General features: G+C 33.1%; 1 protein-coding gene across 1 annotated transcript in view; it reads right to left on the bottom strand.

Annotated features, from left to right (window-relative positions):
* The window catches only part of Larp7 (La related protein 7), a 207,987-nt gene that overhangs the window by 135,602 nt on the left and 49,463 nt on the right, over window positions 1-22,922 (bottom strand). Inside the window, exon 4 of the mRNA XM_090393486.1 lies at window positions 1,046-1,146. Within this exon, the coding sequence (XP_090249612.1) occupies window positions 1,046-1,146 (101 nt within the window). The remainder of the gene's footprint in view (window positions 1-1,045; window positions 1,147-22,922) is intronic.

The following is a 22,922-nucleotide window of genomic DNA, read 5'->3' as shown; positions in this document are numbered from 1 at the left end:
CTATCTGCAAGATTTCAGTTTTGCTGAAGCACTTTTACTGAGTTTAAAACAAAACTGAGTGCAAACTCTGACCTTCACCACCACTCATTTTAAAGAGTTGGACATAATAAACTGAGTAATTATATCACATTCACATAATTTTGACACAACTCATAATAAAGCAACATAAAATACCAACAGAAAGTTGCATGTTGGCTAGCTGCATGTACTCAGCCAATCTGGGAACTTCTGGGTGGCCTTGAAGGTATTATTAGATCTCACTTGTTTTAGTCTTCATTCTCTATAAAATTACTTATGCCACCACATTATTTCAATAATTCCTCTGCTAGTTCCACCTCTTTTCTGCTGACATGAGGCATCTCAATGATGCCTTCTTCAGTTATACTGATGTTTTAGTAGCTACTTAAACATCTACTACTGAAGATGTCTTCTTCAGTTATACTGATGTTTCACTAATGAAACAGTGAAAAAACCCACTTAAGAATGGAGACATTCTTAAGTGAGTTTGACAAGGAGATATTTAAAGCCATGCACTAGTTCTTGTATAACATTATACAAATGTCTGGGTTTCATATGATAAAGAAAATTCAGAGTGTACCATTTATGTATGAAAATGATGTATCCAGAAAGTTTTATTATATGACATACATAAAGAATTCATTATTTTGTATATGTTAATGCTCCAATACAGTACATATGAAAATGCAAAGGCAGAGGTAAAGTCTGCTTCTTTAAAGTGTTTAAAATTTAAATAATGAAATTGATTTAGAAAAATTAAGAACATAAGAGAAGGTAGACTGCTGCAAAATATGTAGCATATATTTCCAATGCTACCAATCACTCACTATCTGTTGATTTGTACCACATGAAATGAGTAACATAACCTTTTCAAATAATCGATAATTAAAATGACAAAATCTTAAAAGCTTTCAAGTTATAAACAAATTAAAATGATGTAATAAGATCTGAAAATTTTTTTCCAGATATAATATAATAGGATGTTTAAATATGTAGTAGTTATTGCAAATATTTAAACTAAACAAACCTGGAGAAGTTCAGAAGAAGACAATGCTTTGACAATATCCTTCACATTTTCTGTAAGGGCACGAATTCTATTGAATGTTGCAAATGTTGCCAATTCAATATCTGCAATTGAGCCGCATTGTATTACATGTTAACAATTATACATTAAAAATATTCTATTATTACACATATACTAGAAATAGAAATTCTAAGGAATAGGAAAAGTAGAATAAATGCTACCTTTTTCTATTTCTATGCCTATGTTTTCTAATAATGCAACAAATTTTTGAGAAGTTTCAAAACCTTTTAATATCCAAAATATACTCTTTTTTCTTTTCTTTTTTTTTTTTTTTTTTTTTGGTGAAGCAAATGTTTTGAAAATTCTCAAATATTTGTTACATCAAGAGAAAACCAGATTATAGCTGAATTACAATCCTGGAAGTCTTCTGAACTTTACAATAATAATCGTGTTTTTCCCTCTCTTGTTCACACTTGCTGATATCAGGTTTTTTTTGGGGTTTTTTTTGCATACTTGGAAGCTGATGGTCTTCAACATAGTGATATGATGGATAAAACATATGCTGGATAACGAGTAAACTGATATTTTGGTTTGATAACAAAGGTATCTTTGCAGGCAAAAAAAGGGTAAGATATGTGCATGGAGGAAAACAAACCAAATGCAAATAACAGACAGAATATATCAATACCCAGCACCTTCTGTGGGTGGTAAAGTGATCTTGTATTGGTTAATAGGCACAAAAAATGCATCAAATTTTTGGCAGCTGGATGTGATGATCTGATTTGATAGCATGGACTATAATACCAAACCAGCAGTAGTAATAGATTTTTATTTATTTTTGATAAAACTTGATAAAGGTATGGACCTTAATCACTATAAGGTCCATACATAATTCTGTCAAAACAGCTACAGATAAGATAAATTCCAATTTAATAGATAAGCTATCATAAATCGACTATTCAGACTAATGTGCTGGTTTTAACTCATTTTGGGACTTAATGAAATAAAGACAGCACATATAAACAATTAAACAACATGTTTAATCACTCCTATATTTCATCCTAGTCACTGAGGATGGTCAGGGAAATAATATTAAAACTGCAAAAAACACATAAAATTGCACAAACACAAAGTGGAAAAGATTAGCCTGAAAGCCTAAAGTCCTATGAAGGCACCTTCTATGGGTGTTGTTGGCTAGCTTTAGCTGTGTTGGGAAAGAGGCCTAAGAATTAGTTTCCCAAATTTTGGGAAGTTTAATACAGGCGTATTCATTAAGATTAGGTTTTTTTTTTTTTTAATCCTGCTGCTGATTCTAAAAAAAGTCTTTCAAATTCATATTTTTTTTTTATGGTGAAGCATAGTAGTTTTGCCATTTGATTCTGTGCAAAGTATCAAGGCATGGTCAGCAAGCCCTGACTGACCATACTTATCGCGACAGATGTATTTTTTATGTTCTTCTAGGCAGATGTTAGTAGATCTCCTGGTTTGACCATAATAAGATAAGTTGCAGTAACAAGGAACTCTGTAAACACCTTGAACTGATAGAGGTGGTAAAGGATCCTTGGAAAAGTGGATGAGGGTATCCAGCTTTAGATAAAGTTTGAATGTCGAGCAGACTGTACTTATTTTTTTATTTTCTTTATTTTTAGAGTTCTGGATATTTTTTCTGCAGGTACCCATATAAGGAACAATGATAACATTACTATAGCCAACATATTGAGAGAGATGGGAGGAACAATTTGTTGACCTTTTTGGCATTGTAGCCACTGGACAGGAAAGTTCAGCAATAAGATTAGCCTCAATAGAACAGACATTGGAGGTTCTATTAACACAGGTATTGACAACACCATACTGTTGACGTGGGGGGGGGGGGGGATGATGAGAAAGTTTGTGTGTATGTATCTACTTGTGTGAGTGGGTTTTCTGTAAACTGAGAAAGAAAGGGTGCCACTGGAAAGACATGTAATTAGAGTATCTAGAAAAGGCAGGCTATTATTCCTTTTTTTTTTTTTTATAGTGAACTGGATTCTGGGATACTGTCTATTGAGATGGAAGAGGAAGATGGAAGTCTAACATGTCTGAGCTGTGGCCAAATAGAGAACACATCATCAATATATCTTAACCCAGTGCTTTCCAAACTTTTCATCTTGGCGACACACTTTTTAGAGAAACATAATTTCGCAGCACAGTAATTCAGTCTGATGTGCCTCTCACGTGGCCAGATCAGATAGTTTAGGTATATGCTTTTACAATTATATTTTGTATAACTTTTAGAAGATTTATTTAAAAATCTCTTCCTGTTCATCCGATACCGGGTTAATAAAAATTCACTATTTATAGTAAGTGATTAATCACTTACTCCTTTTAAAATTGATCCCATCATTACTGTAACAAGCAACTCCTTTTGATATTTGATGAGATCAAATGTCATATAACTCCTTTAAAGGTTGTGTGATATAGTTAGACTATACTCTTGTCTTGAGGGCACGACACAGTCTATTAGCAAACCAGAGGTTAAACTTGTTTCACGACACAACCTATCTCATGAAATGAAAACCTTTCATTTGTATTAAAAATATATATAATACAGTATGATCGAATAAAAAACACATCAAGCGAGCTGAAATGATTCTCTCTTTTTAATTTTTCAATGTATTTAATATATAGGGAAAACAGATTTCATAGCTCACTTGTTGAGTTTTTTCGATCATACTGTATTATTATATATAATAAAATATACAAAATAAAAATATATAATATATTTATATCCAAGATTAATGTCATTGTTATAAGAAATAGAAAGAAATATATAATAATAGAATTTTAATGAGATATATGAGCTTCATGGGATGAACACAGCTTTTCAATATTTGGTGGAATAGTAGATAAAGACACTCGCATTTCGTCATCAAGCATTCTTAAGCTTCCACATTTCAATGTCTTCGAGTTTGCCATCGTTGAAAAGGATACTTCATACATGTATGTAGTGGAAAACTGCAAAAGAATTTTTAATGCTTTTTTTACTTATGTTTGGATGCATTTTTGAAACACGAATCCAAAAGTTGTCTAAATCACCCTCTTCATACATCATTAACAGACTTCGATCATTTTTTTATTTCAACTAATTCTTCTTCAATAAGTGACAAGTTAATCATTGCAGTTGAAATAAATGGATTTCTGATCCAATCATAGTCTTGTATTTCAATATTTGGGAAGTAGTGATGAATTTTCTCTCTGAGCATTGTTAAATGGTCAACAATTAGCAAGCTGATATCACATTTTAGTTCACAGTCTGCAGTTTTGGAAAACATTTCAAAATTTCCTTCTTTCCTTTTCCATATTTCTATCTTGTCTCATAGCACACATTTTATCCACCACTGTTAAGATATTTTCTCCTTTTCCTTGCATACTGGCGTTTATTTTATTCAAGTGTTCAAATATGTCAGCAAGATATGCCAATTTTGTGCACAATAATTTGTTTTGAATTAGATCGCAGAATTCATTTTGTTGATTTAATTCAAAACAAATAGTTTAAGCATTATTTCCCTCAATTCATATACACAACAAAGCCCTCGACCTCTTGACAGCCAACGAACTTCTGAGTGCAGTATAAGTTTTTTAAATTTTGCCCCCATATCCTCACAAATTTTAGCAAATAATCTTGATTTAAGAGGTCTATTTTTAATGTAATTGACCATTTGAACAACTTTGTCCATAACTTTTTTTAAATTCATTACCAGCAGTTTGCACAACTAGTGCTTCGCGATGTAAAAAGCAATGAGTAATTATATTTTCATTCTCTTTCTTTGCTAAAGCTGTGAAACTTTGCTAAAGCTTTGTGAAACTTTTTGTTGAACCAACCACTGAAGGAGCACCATCTATGCATATTCCTACACAATTTAACCATAGCAAATTATTTTCCTTCATGAAGCAATCTACTGTTTTAAATATATCTTTGCCTCTAGTTTTCATTGGAAGTTCTAGACAACACAAGAATTGCTCAATAATTCTGTTAGTATGAAAGCTGTAAAAATCATATTATCGTCTTGAAAAATATCTTTTATTTGCAGCTTAATGTCAGCAGACATGTCTTGAATACGTCTTCCAATCGTGTAATCTGCCAAAGGGATTTTATTAACTTCTATCTCAAATTCAGGCACAAACATTGTTCGAACAATAGCACAGCAAGATTCCTTTATAGTGGTTTTGGCAATAGCGTGTGGCTCCTTGTTTTTGCCAATTATTTGAGCAACCAAGTAACTTGCCTTTTGAGCTTTCTCTGATGTCTTCATTCTCTTGGTGAATGATGTAGACTGCTTTTTTATAGATTTTGAAAGTTCAATAAAGTATTCTACTGGCTTTTCTGACAAATGACTGTGTTTTGAGGTAAAATGGCGCTTTAATTTGTTTGGTACCATACTTTCATTTGCAAGTATCACCCCACAAACTAAACATTGGGGACAAGGATGGTTTTCATTACCAGAAAATGTGAACCCCAATTTCATATAATCTTTATTGCATCAACGAGGCGTGGAAAATTTTCCTTTACACTTCTACCATATTAATGCAGACTGTTCAACAGTTGATTCTTGCGTAGTTTCCTCTACAGTCGATACATTTTGTTCATCACAAACGTCAGCTTCAGCTTTTCTTTTATTAATTAGAAAGTTATCCATTTTATGGGTAATTCAACACCAATTTGATCAATAAAACTGTGCGAATTTATTGTAAAGCTTTAACAGTAACTAAACATAAAATAAAAGCACCAGCTCTTCATTTATTTACGTTGCAGTTAGAATAAACATCAATAAATATAACATTTGTATGAATAAGTGGGGCACTTTATTTTTATTGGTCGAACGATAATAAAACCGAGCGACTACAACGTGATAAAACCACAGAGATGAATTCGGCTGCATTTATTCTCCATTATTTATTGAAATATATTGATATGAAATATTCTTAAAGGTTAAAAATAATTAAAAGTTAAAAATAAAAATAATTAAATATTTTTATTAAAAAAATAATTAATTAAAATATTAATTAAAATAAATTAAAATTAAAAGTTAATTAAATTTACTTTTAATTAAAATTTATTAAAATAATTAAAAATAATTTTTTCCACTTAGTCTTCTTCACGCATTAGATGTGATAGCTGTCGCGACCAAGACTTCATCTTCTTTAATGGTATCTTTTAGTCTTTTTCTAGGTCTTCCTATTCTTATTCTTTGGTTTCCAACTATAGACTTGTTTTATTATTCTATCTTTACTTCTCTCCACAAGTTCAATCTATTTTATTCTTCGGGTTCATAGCCAATTGTTTATTGCTTGTAATTCACATTGTTTTCTTATATCTGTACTTTTTATTTTATCTAGTCTAGTTTTATTTATAATTTTCTTAATATATTCATTTCACTTGTGTTTAACATTTGTCTTGTTTTTCTAGTGTCTGGTCTTGTTTCTGCATTATATGTCATAATAGGCCTGATATAAATTCTGGTTTTTGTCTCTAACCTAAATTGTTTATTTTTCCATATTGTTTCATTCAGGCATCCTGATATTCTTGAAGCTTTTGCAACTTGTTCTCTGACTTCTTGATGTGGCCTTCCTCCCCAGTTCAGATGTATACCTAAATAGTAGTAATTTGTTATTTGTTCAATAATAGTACCTTCCAATTCTAATTTGCATCTTTGTGGTTCTTGTGATATTGTCATACATTTTGTTTTAGTTCTTGATATCTTCGTATTATATAATTTTGCTGCTTTATTAAATGTATGCAGTAATATTTGTAGCTAAGTTAGATTTTCTGCAATCAATAGTACATCATCTGCATCACATATAGTTCTTATTCTTCTATTATTTATTTCACTCCTGTATTTTGTATTTGATTAACTGTTTTTTGTATTATTTCATCCATTATTATATTGAATATTGTTGGGCTAAAAGAGTCTCCTTGCTAATGCCATTACTAATTTGTATCTCTACTTATTTTTCTTGTGTTATTATAATACAGCTATTATCATCATATATTTCTTTAATTATTTGTATTATGTTTTCTGATACTTTGATTCTCTGCAATATTTCTATTACATCTTGAATTAATATTCTGTCAAATGCTTTTTCCAGATCTAGAAAGCATATAAATAGTTTTGTATTGTATTCTATTGTTTTCTCTATCAATTGTCTGATTATATTGTATCTATACATGATCTATCTTCTCTGAAACCTTGTTGTTCATTAATAGATTAATTTCCTTTATTTTATTATTTAGGATTCTTGTTAGTACTTTTAATGAGGTATTTAATAAATTTATCCCTCTATAATTTTCTGTTTTTTTTTTTTTTTTATCTCCTTTCTTAAACAATGGTATTATTATACTTTTTTTCCCCCATTCTACTGGAATCTTTTTTTTTGTATTTATTATTTGGTTGTACAGTATAATTAAACTACGAATTATGATTTCTTTACCCATTTTTTTAACAATTCATTATTGATATTATCTAGACCTGGTGATTTCCTATTTTTAATTACATTTTCAATTTCTGTTATTTCAATTTTTGTTTCTGTTGTATTTATTTCTTCATGATTTGTTTGTTTACCTAGTTCTACTTTTTTTTCAACTGTTTGGTTATAAAGATTTTAAAAATAATTTTCTAATTCCTCTATTTCTACTTTTAATATTGGGATATATTTAGGCTTACCATAGGTCCCGGCCAGTTTGTCATTTTGTCCCAGTTATTTAGTAAAAATTTAAAAGTGCAGAATATACACGCAGTACAAAAAGTGCAGCCTCGGAAAATGGCAATCAGGCAACACAAATACCCCACTTTGACTCTGGCCTGTACACTGCGTCACAAGTCATTGTTGAGCATGTGCAATCTTACTTGAATTTAAATTGCGAGTCGGTGTTTCTTTATGGGTGTTGTTTGTGATTTTTTTTACTTCATTAAATTAATTTAATCCCAAAATGCCAAAAAGAAACTGTGTGTTTACGGATGAAATAAAAAAGGATTATCCATTTTTGAAAAAAGTTTATGGTCATATTGACAAAGTGAAATGTGAACAGTGCTCTTCAGAATTTTCTGTGGCTCATGGTGGGCGTTGGGACATAAAAAATCACTTGACACGTGCGAAACATAAGGCTAGTCTAGCAGCAGCAGGAACTTCCTCCAAGATATTGTCATATTTTAAAAGGTGCCAATCCAAGTGACAAAGAATTTTTAATAGCTGCTAAAGAAGCAACTTTTGCATTTCATGTTGCTATTCACAATCTCAGCTTTAAGTCTGCCAATTGTTCATCCAAATTGATATCAAAGCTTTTTGAAACAAAGTTTAGACTGGGTAGAACAAAATGTGAAGCTGTCATTGTTAATGTGATCGAGCCACTGTTGTTTCAGCAACTTTGTGAAGATTTAAACAAAACAAATTTTGTGACGATATCAATTGATTCTTCCAACAGGAAAGAAATTAAAACTGTGCCATGTGTTGTGTGGTATTTTGCACCAGATTGTGGAGTAAAAGTTAAACTTTTAGACTTTCAATCAGTTCCCAGTGAAACTGCAGAAATACTGACAAACCATTTAATGTCGGTTATGAAAACTCATAATATAACAAAAAAAATTATTGGATTTTGTGGAGATAACTGCAATACCAATTTTGGGGGTGTAAAATGGAGAGGAGAGGAGAAAACAATATTTACAGTCGACTGAAGAAGGAACTAGGAAGAAATATTGTGGGCATTGGTTGCGGTGCTCACATTGCTCACAACTGTCTTCAAACTGCAGTTGATGTTCTACTTATTGAAATAGAAGCTTTAGTAGTCAAAATTTATAAATATTTCCACATTTATACGGTTCGAGTCACTCAACTAAAAGCGTTCTATGAATTTGTAGATGTAGAGTATAAAAAGGTTCTTCAACATGACAACACCCATTTTCTTTCGCTACTTCCAGCTACTGACAGAATACTTGAAATCTATGCGGGACTGAAATCATATTTTATTTCACAAGAAAAATGTCCAGTGATGATAAAACAGTTCTTTGATAATGATTGTGGAATGTATTTCTGGTTTGTGCGTGGGCAACTCAAATTGTTTAACAAATCTATCTTGATCATGGAAAATACAAAAGCAAGTGCAACTTGCATCTTGAGGAAAGGCATGATAATAAATTTATACCTCAAGAAGCAAAAAAGCTTTCTAGAATACTGGAAAATAGTGGAAGTATTAATATTAATACAATACTACAAGAGTTTACAAAATTTTATGACCGATGTCTTTCTTACATTGAGCTTTGGGAAAACAGTTTTGGTGGAGCAGAATCTTTTACTTGGATAAACAACAATGAATTAACTTGGTCAGAAATTGAAGCTTCAGGTGAAAAAATTAATGAAACTCTTGCAAATAATGCAATAAACATGGATGAACTGTTTGATGAAGTGGTGATTGCAAAAGCTTTTTTTGGTCAGCAAACCATGACATTTTGAAAAATACAAGTTGTGAAGAAAAATGGATGCAACTATTCAGTCATTTCAAAGAAACGAACATTTCATTGCTCAATCTTGTCCAAATTATAGAATACATTTTCAGCCTGCCAGGCACATCTTCACCTGTTGAAAAGATATTCTCAATAATGAATAACATATGGTCTGAAGAAAGAGGCAGAATGGCTGAATCAACAGTAAAAGTTGTATTGTGCTGCAAACTTAATAGTGAACTAAATTGTAGTGAATTTTTCGACGCAATTAAAAATAAAGAATTTTTAAAGAAAGTTCACGTTAGTGATAAATAATAATAACTTTTTAATAATAAGTTATGTTCAGTCAAGAGTAATTAAAAATTATTAGTACGAAATGTTTTTTTGTTAAGCACTCCGTTATTTAGCCTTTTGAATCATAAGTACTTAGCGTAGGAGGTGTTACTTTCTGTTTTGAGCAAACTCTCAAAAATGTCCCGGTTTGATAAAAAAAAAATTTATGATAAGTCTAGATATATTCTGCTTCTTCCTTTTTGTGTATTAATAAATCTCTACATTTGTTTCTGTATACCGTAAAAATTATGTTCAAGTTCTTTTGTATATGATTCTCAAAATTGATTTTTGCTTTCAATTTTCTTTTGATTAATTTTATTTCTTAATATACGTTCCATTTATCTGCTGTTTTCATTTGTAGATATTTCAATTTTTGTTTCTGTTGTATTTATTTCTTCTTCTTGATTTGTTTGTTTACCTAGTTCTACTTTTATTTCAACTGTTTGGTTATAAAGGTTTTTAAAATAATTTTCTAATTCCTCTATTTCTACTTTTAATATTGAGATATATTCTGCTTCTTCCTTTTTGTGTATTAATAAATCTCTACATTTGTTTCTGTATACTATAGAAATCATGTTCAAATTCTTTTGTATATGATTCTCAAAATTGATTTTTGCTTTCAATTTTCTTTTAATTAACTTTATTTCTTAATATACATCCCAATTATCTATTTTTTTCATTTGTAGATATTTTTCTTTTTCTTTTGTAATATTTTTATTTCTTTGTTAAACCATGGAGTTCATCTATTTCATTTTGTTATTCTTTTTAATACACCTAATACTTCTGTTGCTGGGGTGCTTAAAGGACAAAGCTATATAACTGAGAGGAGACCTCCACATAGCCTTTAAAGGAATGCTGAGAACTGACCAGGGCTACTGACCTAATGTCCAATCCTCACCTTCTCGTAGGGCACCCTGTTGGGTATCTACCTGGATACTGAACGAAAGAGGATGGGCTGACAATTTGGGATTTAACCGACCAAATTGTAATTCTTATTGGCTTAAACCAAATTACAAAATAATGGTACAACATGACAAAATTTCATGCCAGCTGGGAGCGTCACCCGGTTAAACAAGGCCCCTGTTGTTTTCACCAGGGAACTAGGGTGAACAGCGAAAAGTCAGCTACTGGACCAAATCTGAAAAAAAAACCCAACTCAACATCACCAGAGTTAAAGATCTGTACTATCAACGTAAGAAGCCTGAATGACAAAGAAATGGAGCTAGCTGAGGAATTAGATAAGAGTACCAGATCGACATAATAGGAGTGACTGAAACAAAAAATACAAAAACTGGTGAGATCTTTCTGATCAATAAATACAAAATGTTATATTCAGGCAATGACAATCAAGGAAACAAAGGAGTAGCCATAGTATTCAATGCAAAATACGAGGCTAATTTTCTTGAATGGCGGGCAGTCTCAAGTAGAGTGATGTGGGCAAATATCAGAATGGGGAACTGGACAATGAGACTTATTTGTGCCTACGGTCCAACAGAAGGTTCTACTAAGGTAGAAGTGGAGGAATTTTTTTGATGCTTTAGAGAAAGCAACTGACACAATGAAAAAGGAGAAGTTGGTCCTTGTTGGGGATCTAAATAGCAGAGTAGGAAATGATTGTCAGACATACAAAAATATATTGGAAAAATTGTCAGACATGCAAATATTTGTTGGATTTCTGGTCAGGACATGGACTGGTTATTATTAACACCATGTTCCAACATAAAAATGTGCACAAATTCAGATGGAGAGAAGAGGCAAGGAATAAGAAAAGACTCATTGACTATGTTATTGTTGATAGTGATGTTTTTTCACTGGTGCAGGACACCAGAGTGTACAGAGGATTTGAAATTGGAAGAGATCATTATTTAGTCTTGAGCAGGATAAAATTGAATTTCATATTGAAAAGAATAACATGTAAGAAAGTTTTAAAGTGAATAAAAGTTGAGCAGCTCTCAGATGTGAACTGTAGACTAAAATACACAAAGATTATTGAAGAAAAAATGAAAGAGTTTGAGAACAGGAACCAAACTTTAGAGATTCAGTGGCACGCCTTGAAGAAAGCCCTGATTGATTCGGTCAGAGAGGCATGTGGTGAGGTTGTCTGCAAGGATAAAAAAATCAGAACTCCATGTTGGATACAGGAAGTTAAAGAGGCAGTGAAAGAAAAGAAGAAAGCATATCAAAAGTTCCTGGCAAATAAGTCAGCTTGTGCTCTTAGAGAATATAGAGACAAATGCAAGAATGCTAAACACTGTGTAAAACTAGCTAAACAAAAGTCATGGGAGGATTTTGGCAAGAATATAGAAAATAAATATCAAGAAGGAGGCAAACTATTCTGGAGGTTGTTGAAGAAGCTTAGGAATGGAAGAAAGAGTACTGTAAAAGGAGTTAGAGATGATAAAGGTGACATGAAAACTGGAGAAAAAGATATCCTTGAAGTATGGAGTAATTACTTCGAGAAATTGCTAAATGAAACAATCAGTGATAGCATAGTGGTAAAAAACACTCAACAGGCATACAGTTAGGAATACATATCCATACTTGAAGTAGAAAAAGCCATCAAAGGCTTAAAATGAGGAAAGTCAGCAGGAGTAGACGATATCTGACCAGAAATGCTGAAGTACGGTGGTATAAAAGTCTTGCAGTAGCTGCACTGCATAGTTTCAGAAGGCCTGGAGAGAATGACGAATTCACGATGATTGGAGTAGAGCTCTCATAGTACCCATATATAAAAAAGGGAAATAAATCTGAATGTGAGAATTACAGTGGTATTTCCCTACTGAGTGCTCCTGATAAGATATATGCAAGTATACTTGAGAAACGGTTGAGAAGAAAAGCTTGGTGAAGAACAAGCTGGACTCCAGCCAAATAGAGGCTGTCACAATCAGATCTTCACTCTGCAACAAATAGTGGAGAAATCATGGGAATATAACAAAGATCTCTAGTTGAGTTTTGTAGATCTGGAAAAGGCATATGATAAGGTGCCAAGAGAGAAACTATTCAATACGCTACAGTTATATGGTGTCAATGGGGCATTATATCAAGCAATACTTAATCTTTATTTGAGTTGTGAGTCAGTAGTTAGAATTGAAGGAAGTGCAGGAAGATGGTTTAATGTTAAATCTGGTGTGAGACAAGGATGTACATTATCCCGTCTGTTATTCATTATCTATATGGATCACATTATGAAGGAAAGTGGAATTAAACATGATATCAAAATTGAAGATGTTAACGTCAGCTCTTTGCTTTATGCGGACGATGTTATACTTATCAATAAATCTGCTACGAGTCTGCAAGATTCCTTGACTAAATTGAATAACTGTTGTAATAGATATGGTATGAAGGTCAGCAATAAAAAGACAAAGACAATGAAAGTAGGCAGAATCATTGAAAATGTCAACTGCATTGTGAATGGAGAACCTGTGGAACAAGTAAAACATTTCAGCTACTTAGGCACGATTTTTAGTGAAGATGGTAAATTAAATATGGAAACAGACAACAGAATCAATAAAGCTGGTATAGTAGAAAGTCAACTGAATGAATTCATATGGAATAAGAGAGAAATTAGTCAGAATACTAAATTAGTTGTATACAACTAATTTAGTATTCCGACAAATCTCTCAGATCTATAAGTTCAAACCAGTTTTAACTTATGGATCTGAGAGCTGGGTCAGAAGTAAAACACTTGAACAAAGACTAGAGACCACAGATATGAGAACCCTGAGAAAGATTAGAGGCATGAACAGATGGCATCAATGGCAATATCATATTAAAAATGAGGATATTAGGAAAGAACTTGACATTGTCAGCATCCAGGAATACTTTAGCAGAGCTAATCTCAGGTGGTATGGTCATTTAAACAGAATGGGCGAGGAAAGATTGGCAAAACAAGTGTTCTCTGCAGGTTGGCAGGAAAATGACCCAGAGGAAGACCAAGATATAGGTGGATTGATATGGTACAATGTGCCTTAGGCGACAGAAATATAAGATCTGATAATATTGGAGTCTTGACAAGTAACAGACTGATCTGGAGGAAAATTGAAAATAGGAATTAGTAATGATGTAAATTTTTCATGTAGTACTATCAAATTCTGTACACCCCTTGAGGGTATATGGCAGGAATTTGATGATGATGACTTCTGTTGCTATTTCAGTTAAATTTGTTTTAAAAATCTTTCAATTATCTTCTACATGTTGTTCACTGTTTAATGGATTATCTTGGAACTTTGGTTTTAATCTATTCTAGTGTAATGTTTTTATAGTTTCTTCATTTAATAATTCCATTTTAAATTTTATTTTGGCACTGTGTTAATTTTCCTTAGATTTTATTTTCACCCATTTCTTGTAAAATCTTATTTACATATTAATAGATTATGATCACTTCCAATTTCTGCATGTTAACATTAATATCTTCCATTTCTGATGGGTGTATTACTTTGTTACATATAATCTATTATTGATTCCTGTCCTCTTGTGTTTCCAAAAGTTATTTTATGCTGAAAAAATGTATTCATTATTTTTTAACTTATTTGCACATAATTATATCAATGTTTCTTCATTAAATCTTTGCATAATTCCATTTATTGGTATATTTCCTATTCTTGCATTTAAGTCTCCCATTATAATTAATTTTTCATTTCTTGTAAGTCCTCATAGAAAGCTTTTTTTCCTTTTCTTTTGGGGCATATATTGCAATTATATTTATTTTACTCTGTTTTTATCCTAACTGTTAATATTCTTTTGTTTATATATTTATATTCTTCTATATTTTCATTTAACTGTTTATGTATTACTATGTCTACTCCAGCTTACAACAGATGATCCCATGTCAGGAAGACCTTCCACAGTGATCACACCTGAAAACATCAATGCAGTGCATGCCATGATCCTTGGTGAAAAACAAATACCAGCCAAAAACATTGCAAAGACTCTAGGGATATTCAGGGAAGGAGTTGGGGTCATTATCCACAATCATCTGAACATGCAGAAGCTCTCAGCAAAGTGGATCTCCAAATGTCTGAATGCCAACCAAAAGAGAGAACATGCTATAATCTCAAGGGAATTTTGAGTCATTTTGGGAAATCAGGTGCATATTTTTTTTACTCGTATTGTGACTGCTGATAAAACATGGCGTCATTACTATGACCCAGAGACTGTACAACAGTCAATGGAGTGGAGACACAAAGGTTCTTGCCATTGTCTTTTGAGATATGGATGATATAATCCTTACCAAGTAGCTCAAAAAAAAAGTGAAACTGTTACAACAGCTCTGAAGGAATTGAAGGAGGTACTGAAGGAAAAATGTCACGTTAATCTGAGCAGAAGCATGTTGCTTTTGCAGGTTTAGATTCATGCAATCTAACAGGCAATACACAACTTGAGCTTTCAATGTCTGCCTCACCCACCCTATTCACCAGACGTGGCCCCCATCTGACTATTTCCTACTCCCAAATTTAAAGAAACACTTGAAAGGAACAAAATTTACCACAGATGTGCAGCTGAGGACCGATTTGTGCAACAAGGAAAAGACTTTTTCTCAGAGGATTGCAAAAGATGCAGTAGCATTGTAACAAGTGTATAACACTTTGTGGGGAATATGTAGAATAATGTGTAAGTTACACAGTTCACCTCAATTCCTTCATGACGATTATCACAACTTTTCAGTACATCCTCATATTCCATCTACCTCTGCCCCCTGGAACAGCCTTCCTCATGATGCATTTCCCAACAATTTCTATAGCTTTTAACATGCTCATTGCCAAGCTGAAAATTGGAATTTCGCGTGGTGGGCAAATTTTTTTACTTGATAGCACTGTCCACGCGATAATGCGTGATCAGCCGAACGGTGAGAACTCGCATCACGTGATATCACGTGATTGGCAATGAACATGTTAAGAAGAATGTCAATAGGTTTCTTCTTCCTCAATTCTCATCTGCGCCTCACATGGCACTGATGTTTCACAGGTTCTTGTATCTCTCATGTGGGGAAACACACACGGGTCTAGATATTGGCCGGTCCCATAATGCATAATATTGTGCCCGAAAGGATGTGTGCTTTGCAATACGGGATACTAAGGCAATTAATGCAAAGTCACTGGTCTCTATATATAAGTAACCTAGTCATGAAGAGTCTTCACAAGCAAACTTTGTTTGCTTAAACACTTGGATAAGGGATTAAACAAGACTATAATTTCTTGGCATATTTAATTAAGTTATAACCAAACTTTCTTCAATCAATTCTTTCTAGAGCATCCATGACACGATCAGAAAAGCTAGATTTTTCATTGCTATTAAATTGAATATGTTGTGTTCCTTTTTCTGAAAATTATGCATGCTCCTTCACCTATATATAACCCAACTAATTAGAATTGAAAAGAATAGAATATAATTAAGTTGATCACTTCATGGACATCAGACACTGTTAAACAATTACTATGCTATGCTTGCTACCTAAGAATTTATAGTCTTCCTAAGATGCACAAAAATAATGTGCAACCTTGGCTGAGATACTCTACACAGAATTGACTAGAAAGGCACTTGTTCTTTACATCATACCAAAACCTGGTATGAGCACAAATTTAAAGAATCATGGAACATTCTGTTCCACCACCATAATCTCAACAATGATGATCTAAAACTCAAGAATATGGATGGCATACATTCAACCCATATAACTTTTATTCTAACAGGTCATAAAATTTAGAACTGTAGGTCACTAGCAGTCCCTCACTCCAGGATGCTTTGCTAATTACTCCATGGATAATTGGACAATAATAAAGCACAGCTCTTATTTTAAATCTTGATTAGGACACCGCTAACGCTGTAGTGTAACCTTACATTTTATGCACGTTAATCTTCCAACCATTATCCTTGGTCCACACTGTCTATTCAAATCCTCCTGCAAAGTCTCTACATCATCTGCATACTTTAAGAGCGTTAATAAATATGTTGTGTGTGTCTGTACACACACACAATGCATCTAAAGCAGTTCCTCATACTGAACTTTCCAAATGATAATATCTTGGTAGCAATTGTCCTGTGACACACTGGCATCATCGATTACAGTATATAAAATAAGCTAGAAAATATCTGCACTCAACTGAAACACAGCATCCCTACTAAATAAAATTATAATCTATCTTTTGCAGAGGCACTTTATGACAACCTTCTTCAATGATTAAAACTGTCATTCCTGTATTTTCAATTTATAAATAATAGCAACTGCTGGAAAAGTTTTATTTTATTTTATTTTTTAACTTATGTTACCAGCCTCCTGAAGATGCTGTTAGCCATACAAACAGCAAAACATGTTGAGGAAATACATCAGGTATAAACAAAAAACATATGAGTTAAAACCTGGTTATCCATTATTCAAGATAGTCTCCTACATACATAATTCAATGAAAAACATTAGACCCTTCTGACAAGCCTCGACATCAAGTTTTCACTAATGTACCAAGATTAGAAACTAAAAATATTTATTTTTAATTTAAAAATAACTATTTCCACCAGATACAGTGACATTATCTGAACAATCAATGGGTACATCACTATATATCTGCTTTTAGCCAACTGTTAATGGAATTGTTTAAGAAACAAGTCCTGGAGGATTACAATTTATGATGACTGATTACACTATGTAAATAACATTCATCATATGCCCCAGACCGGAAGAACAGCTGCAGGAGTTTACAAAATCATCTTAATAGCAGTCATCACCATGTAAAGTTCATCAATGAATTAATGAATTAGAAAACAGACCCTGCCTTTTTTTTTAAAAACACTCTCCTGGAGATCTCCAAACAGAATAAACTCAGCTATAGTACACCCACACTTCTGTAGAGCTTCGATTGGCTTGGTGTCAAGAATAGTCTATTCATGCTGAAGGGAAGAAAGAAATGAAAGACGTATGAATTGGTCGCCAACACACGAAATCATGTGCTTTATAGATAAAATTTTCCAACTGTCAAATAAGCAAAATAGTTACCACTTTAAAAACTACAATGATCATAAAAGAGAAGTTAATTTTCCGACATGTAATAATAAACAACTCATCCAAGATGATGGATTGATTACCCTATTATCGGAATGGATTCTCCTTTTTGTGACATGCACAGAAGTGTCAGAGGGTCTCAAATCTGTGGGCGTACTATACTATTCACTTTACAGAAAGATAACACAGGAAAAAACCTCCAGAAAGGACATATAACATCTATTACTGGAGAAAAAAAAAAACAATTCAAATAGCCTTACACTTTCATAAAATGGTTAATAAATCAAAATATAGTAGCAAATCCAAAATAAACTGTTGGTCAAGCAATATAGAGAAGTAGTATTACTTCCTTACACCCAATGTGTCAGAAAATATCTCAAAGTAATTGCAAAACCAAAAGAATAAAGATAGTATTCTCATATTCTCACTTTTTTAAACAAATTTATTCTTGTTGAGAGGCTTATACGCTGGTTAAACATGATAACTAATATTTAAGGAATTGACAGCATATACTAGAAATATAAATTAAATAAACTTTAATATATACTTTCCGATATTTCGGCAAACGTCAACATACGGAGCCGACATATCAACAAGTTTGATAAATTAATAAAGAACTCGGCGTCCAAACCTAAACTACAAACCAACACTGTAGTTAACCTTTCTTCAGTTATCTTGAAGCCTGAAGCACTCAACGCTATGTCACGTGGTCACAACTTCGGCATTGCTCCTAAGAAATTACCGGCAGAGGAATTAATGATCCAAATTGAACGCGGAATTCGCCAACTTCCAAGCCACATCGCCAACGATATTCGATTGGATGTAGCCTGTGTTCTCAAAAAAGCAAAACCTCCAAAATCCAACATATCTATTAGTGAATACAAGTCACTACAAGAATTGAAGAGAAACAAAGAAATAGTGATCACCAAAGCAGATAAGGGGAACGCCACTGTGGTACTCAACCTTAATGACTACACAGGTAAGCTCAAGGCTTTGCTATTAGATCGATCCACTTACCTCCCCATTAATTACAATCCCACCAACTCACAAATTAGAAAACTCCATAGGCTCCTTAAGAAGGTTACTTCTTGGCCTGTGGAGGTTACCAACAGACTAAAACCCTATAACTCTAGACCCCCCCGCATATATGGGCTCCCTAAAATGCATAAAGAAAATGTGCCATTACGTCCCATAGTGGATGGCATTGATTCCCTCACTTACAAACTAGCCAAGCATTTAGCCAAAGCACGCTCACAACTATACTGGCAACACACCATCACACATAAAAAACTCAGCCCACTTCAAAGCCAGTATAGAAAACCTTACACTGCAACATAATGACATAATGGTCAGTTTTGATGTCTCCTCCCTATTAACGAATGTACCCCTCAAAAAACCCTAGAGCTAATCCAAGCTAAATTTCCTCCCGATATCTCAGCCCTATTTCAGTTTACAATAAACTCAGGCTATTTCGTTTGGCAGGAAAAATTCTACAATCAGATAGAGGGGACAGCCATGGGTTCACCACTTTCCCCACCCTTGGCCAACTTCTTTATGGAGACTTTTGAAGAGAAAGCCTTAAACTCAGCCCCACAAAAACCAACCATATGGCTTCGCTACGTTGATGATGTGTTTGCTATTTGGCCACATGGCCCAGATTCACTCCTCTCCTTCCTAACACACTTAAACAACCAACACCCTGGAAAAAGAGGAAAACAATAACCTCCCCTTCCTAGACACACTAGTCACCCGCCAACCTGATGGAACCTTGGTTTTCTCAGTTTATAGAAAACCCACCCATACAAGCAGATACATTCACCAACAATCCCATCACCCCCCCCTCACAACAATATGGAGTTATTAAGACACTATTCAACAGGGCAAAAATAATCTGTTCAAATGATCAAGCCCTAACCACTGAACTAAATCACATCCATGACACTTTCTCAGCCAATGGCTACCCCCCCCAAAAAAATCCAGAAAATACTTAACCCAGTTATCCACAACCCACCACCCCCTCCCCTTCAAAAAAAAGATTACTCTAAATCCATCACCATTCCCTACATCCGAGGCACCTCGGAAAAAATCAACAAAATCTTAAGAAAACACGACTTAACCACTTGTTATAGACCACATAAAAAATTGGCATCCCTTATCCGCTCCACTAAAGACCAACCACTTCCCCTACACCTACCTGGTGTATACCAGGTCCCTTGCAGCTGTAAATTGTCTTACAGGTAGGACAGCAAATATCAGAATCTCAGAACACAAGGATTACATCCGATTTCACCAGTACAACCACTCTGGGCTTGCAGACCACGCTCTGGATACTCGCCACAGAATAAGATGGAAGAAAGCCACAGTCATACACCACAGCAAGTTCAAGTATGAAAGACTATTCATGGAATCAGCCTCAGCCCTTAGGAACATGCCAAACCTCAACAAATTTGGATGCATGAGACTGCCCCAAATTTGGGAAACAATTATTAGAAGAACTTCAGCCCAAAGGCCAAGAACCACCAATATAGCCCGGCAGGGGGCACCATCAGGACTTTAGGAAAACGTTAGCTTCCTAGCTTCAGTTCTCATTTGCTGTTATGTAGTACTTGTGTGCACATGTCTTTGTATTAAGTTCCCAAGAAGCAACGTGACGTTTGCCGAAATATCGGAAAGTATATATTAAAGTTTATTTAATTTATATTTCTAGTATACGCTGTCAATTCCTTAAATATTAGTTATCATATTATCTTTTTTAAACAAAATGTCAAGTTTCCTTATTTCTCCAAAACCTTCTCATTCTCTTATAACAGCAAATACATAAAAGCATGATTACATGGTCAGGATATGAGTGTCTGAACATGTCAGAGATGTGGAGAAGAAAAGATAATAAGACAAGCCTCACATAAAAAACAGACAAATTATTAAATACTGTGGCAATGTAAAAAAATGGACTATACTGATTATAATTTTAAACAAATTACACAATAACTACAGTAATTAAACTTTAATGAAAGTACAGATATTTCCTACAAAATAACAGTGTGTAAAAACAAGCAATATACAACAATCAGTTTATCAATTAAAAATGGTTGCTGCAAGCTAGAAATTAATATATTAATAAATAATATTAAAACCATTTTTGATGTTTATATAAAATGAGAACCTCCCAAACTTTTTGAGGAGAGAGATAATCATTCTGATTCAAGTTAGGCCGATATAAAAGGACTAGCAACTTTCTGTGAAAAGGCATTCATATTTAAAACTGCTTCTATGGAGAAGATGAGCTTCAACCCACTGGATACTGTGTTTAGTGTTAATGTGCTGTGCCAGATCAGACTTTTGAAGTTTCACATATTCAATGTAGTAGTTATGTTGTTCATTAATTATTTTTTCAGAACAGCCTGTCTGTCCAAACTATGTCAATTTACATTTACAAGGAATCTGTAACACCAGCTAGAGGCCACAGTTTGTATTTTGTAGATGGTAACAAATGAGAAATTTTGTTGATAGGAAAATGTGGAAATAAGGTGATACTTTTTCAAAATTCTACCAATAGGTTCAGAGGTACCAGAAATATGAGATGAAATATATCCCTTATATATATATATATATATATATATATATATATATATCCCTTATATATATATATATATATATATATAGTGGCAACCATTTTTAGTTTGTAAACTGACTGTATGTACCAAGTATTCCTGTTCTTTGATTTCCTTGTTTCTACACACTGATGAACTGTTATTTTCAGTACGAAATATCAGTACTTTTATTAAAGTTAATTATACTGTGGTTATCGTATAATTTATTTTTTTTTATAGTTATGCCACAGGTACCTTTAAAAATTGATCATAATTTTCTACATCAGGACATTCAAGGAATTATCAGAAATGTTAAGAAACCCAATTAATGTAACAAGAAACAAGTAATTATCTTACATTAAGCTGATCTCGTTTCATTGGACATTATGAAGCTAGACATCAAAAAATACATAACGAGTCTTGCAGTGCATTTTAAATGTTCATTACTACTGATACTGTTAAGGTTGCTTGTGATACATTACTGCACTATCGTGCTACTTTAATTCACTCTCCTGAACAACTATACTATGATGCACAAGAAATTAGTCAAGATCTTAAATCATCAACTGTCATTTTGCTAAACCAATGGTCTATGTGATAAATATATCCTATTTGCATATTCCCCGAGTCTCCAAAGCAATACAAACATTTTTGTTTGAATTAGTAAAGAAAAGCTACATATTTCTTTAAAAAAAAACAAGTTCTTATTTGTAACAGTGATGAACTATTACATTACATATTTTGGTCATGCTGACTATACTTGATAAAGTCTAGTCAGCAAGACCAGATTTACTAGATAGTAAAAGTCTAGTATGATCCACATGTAATTTCACTTATTATTTGCATAAAAAAAAAAGAGATCAGTATGATCAGCCACATGAACAAGAATTAAATCTAATTCTGAACTTTTCAAAATCTATTTTGAATTCATAAACAACTGTTTATAACTACTGAACATTTCTGGTATTCTACATTCTAATTTAATTTAAAAGGATATAACATTTAACATAACTTTCATTACTGTGAGAACACTTACAGTAATGCAATCAGAACATTAAAAAAAAGGAACAGATTACATTGAAAATAAATGTTGGAAAAGAAGCTGTGTGTGAGAGAGAGAGAGAGACTGGTATAAATAACCTATGCCCAAAATGGAAGATGACATGCATGTCACATTTTAAGTCATCGACTGAAGATAATCTTAAGGTATATTAGATGAATAATATTTTAGTGCATATGCATCTCCATTGTGTTAGTATAACTGATACGTCAACTCAATTCAGCACAGGCCTTACAATATCTGTTTTGACATATTCTGTTTCAGACTATGGGATGATATTACTTTTGTAAATGTGAATCTGATCCAAAAAAAAAGTTAATGTAACACTATGTTAATGTATACTTATTGAGTGAGCTAACCCTACCCTGAAGGGCCAAACACGAACCTGTTCAAATCACTTCAGACCTCCAATAAGTAAAGCAGGATGAAT

Source organism: Typopeltis vanoorti, chromosome 5 (genome assembly GCF_054136105.1).
Source record: "Typopeltis vanoorti isolate ZY-2024b chromosome 5, IOZ_Tvanoo_1.0, whole genome shotgun sequence".
Taxonomy (NCBI): domain Eukaryota; kingdom Metazoa; phylum Arthropoda; class Arachnida; order Uropygi; family Thelyphonidae; genus Typopeltis; species Typopeltis vanoorti.
This window is presented reverse-complemented; position numbering and strand designations above follow the sequence as displayed.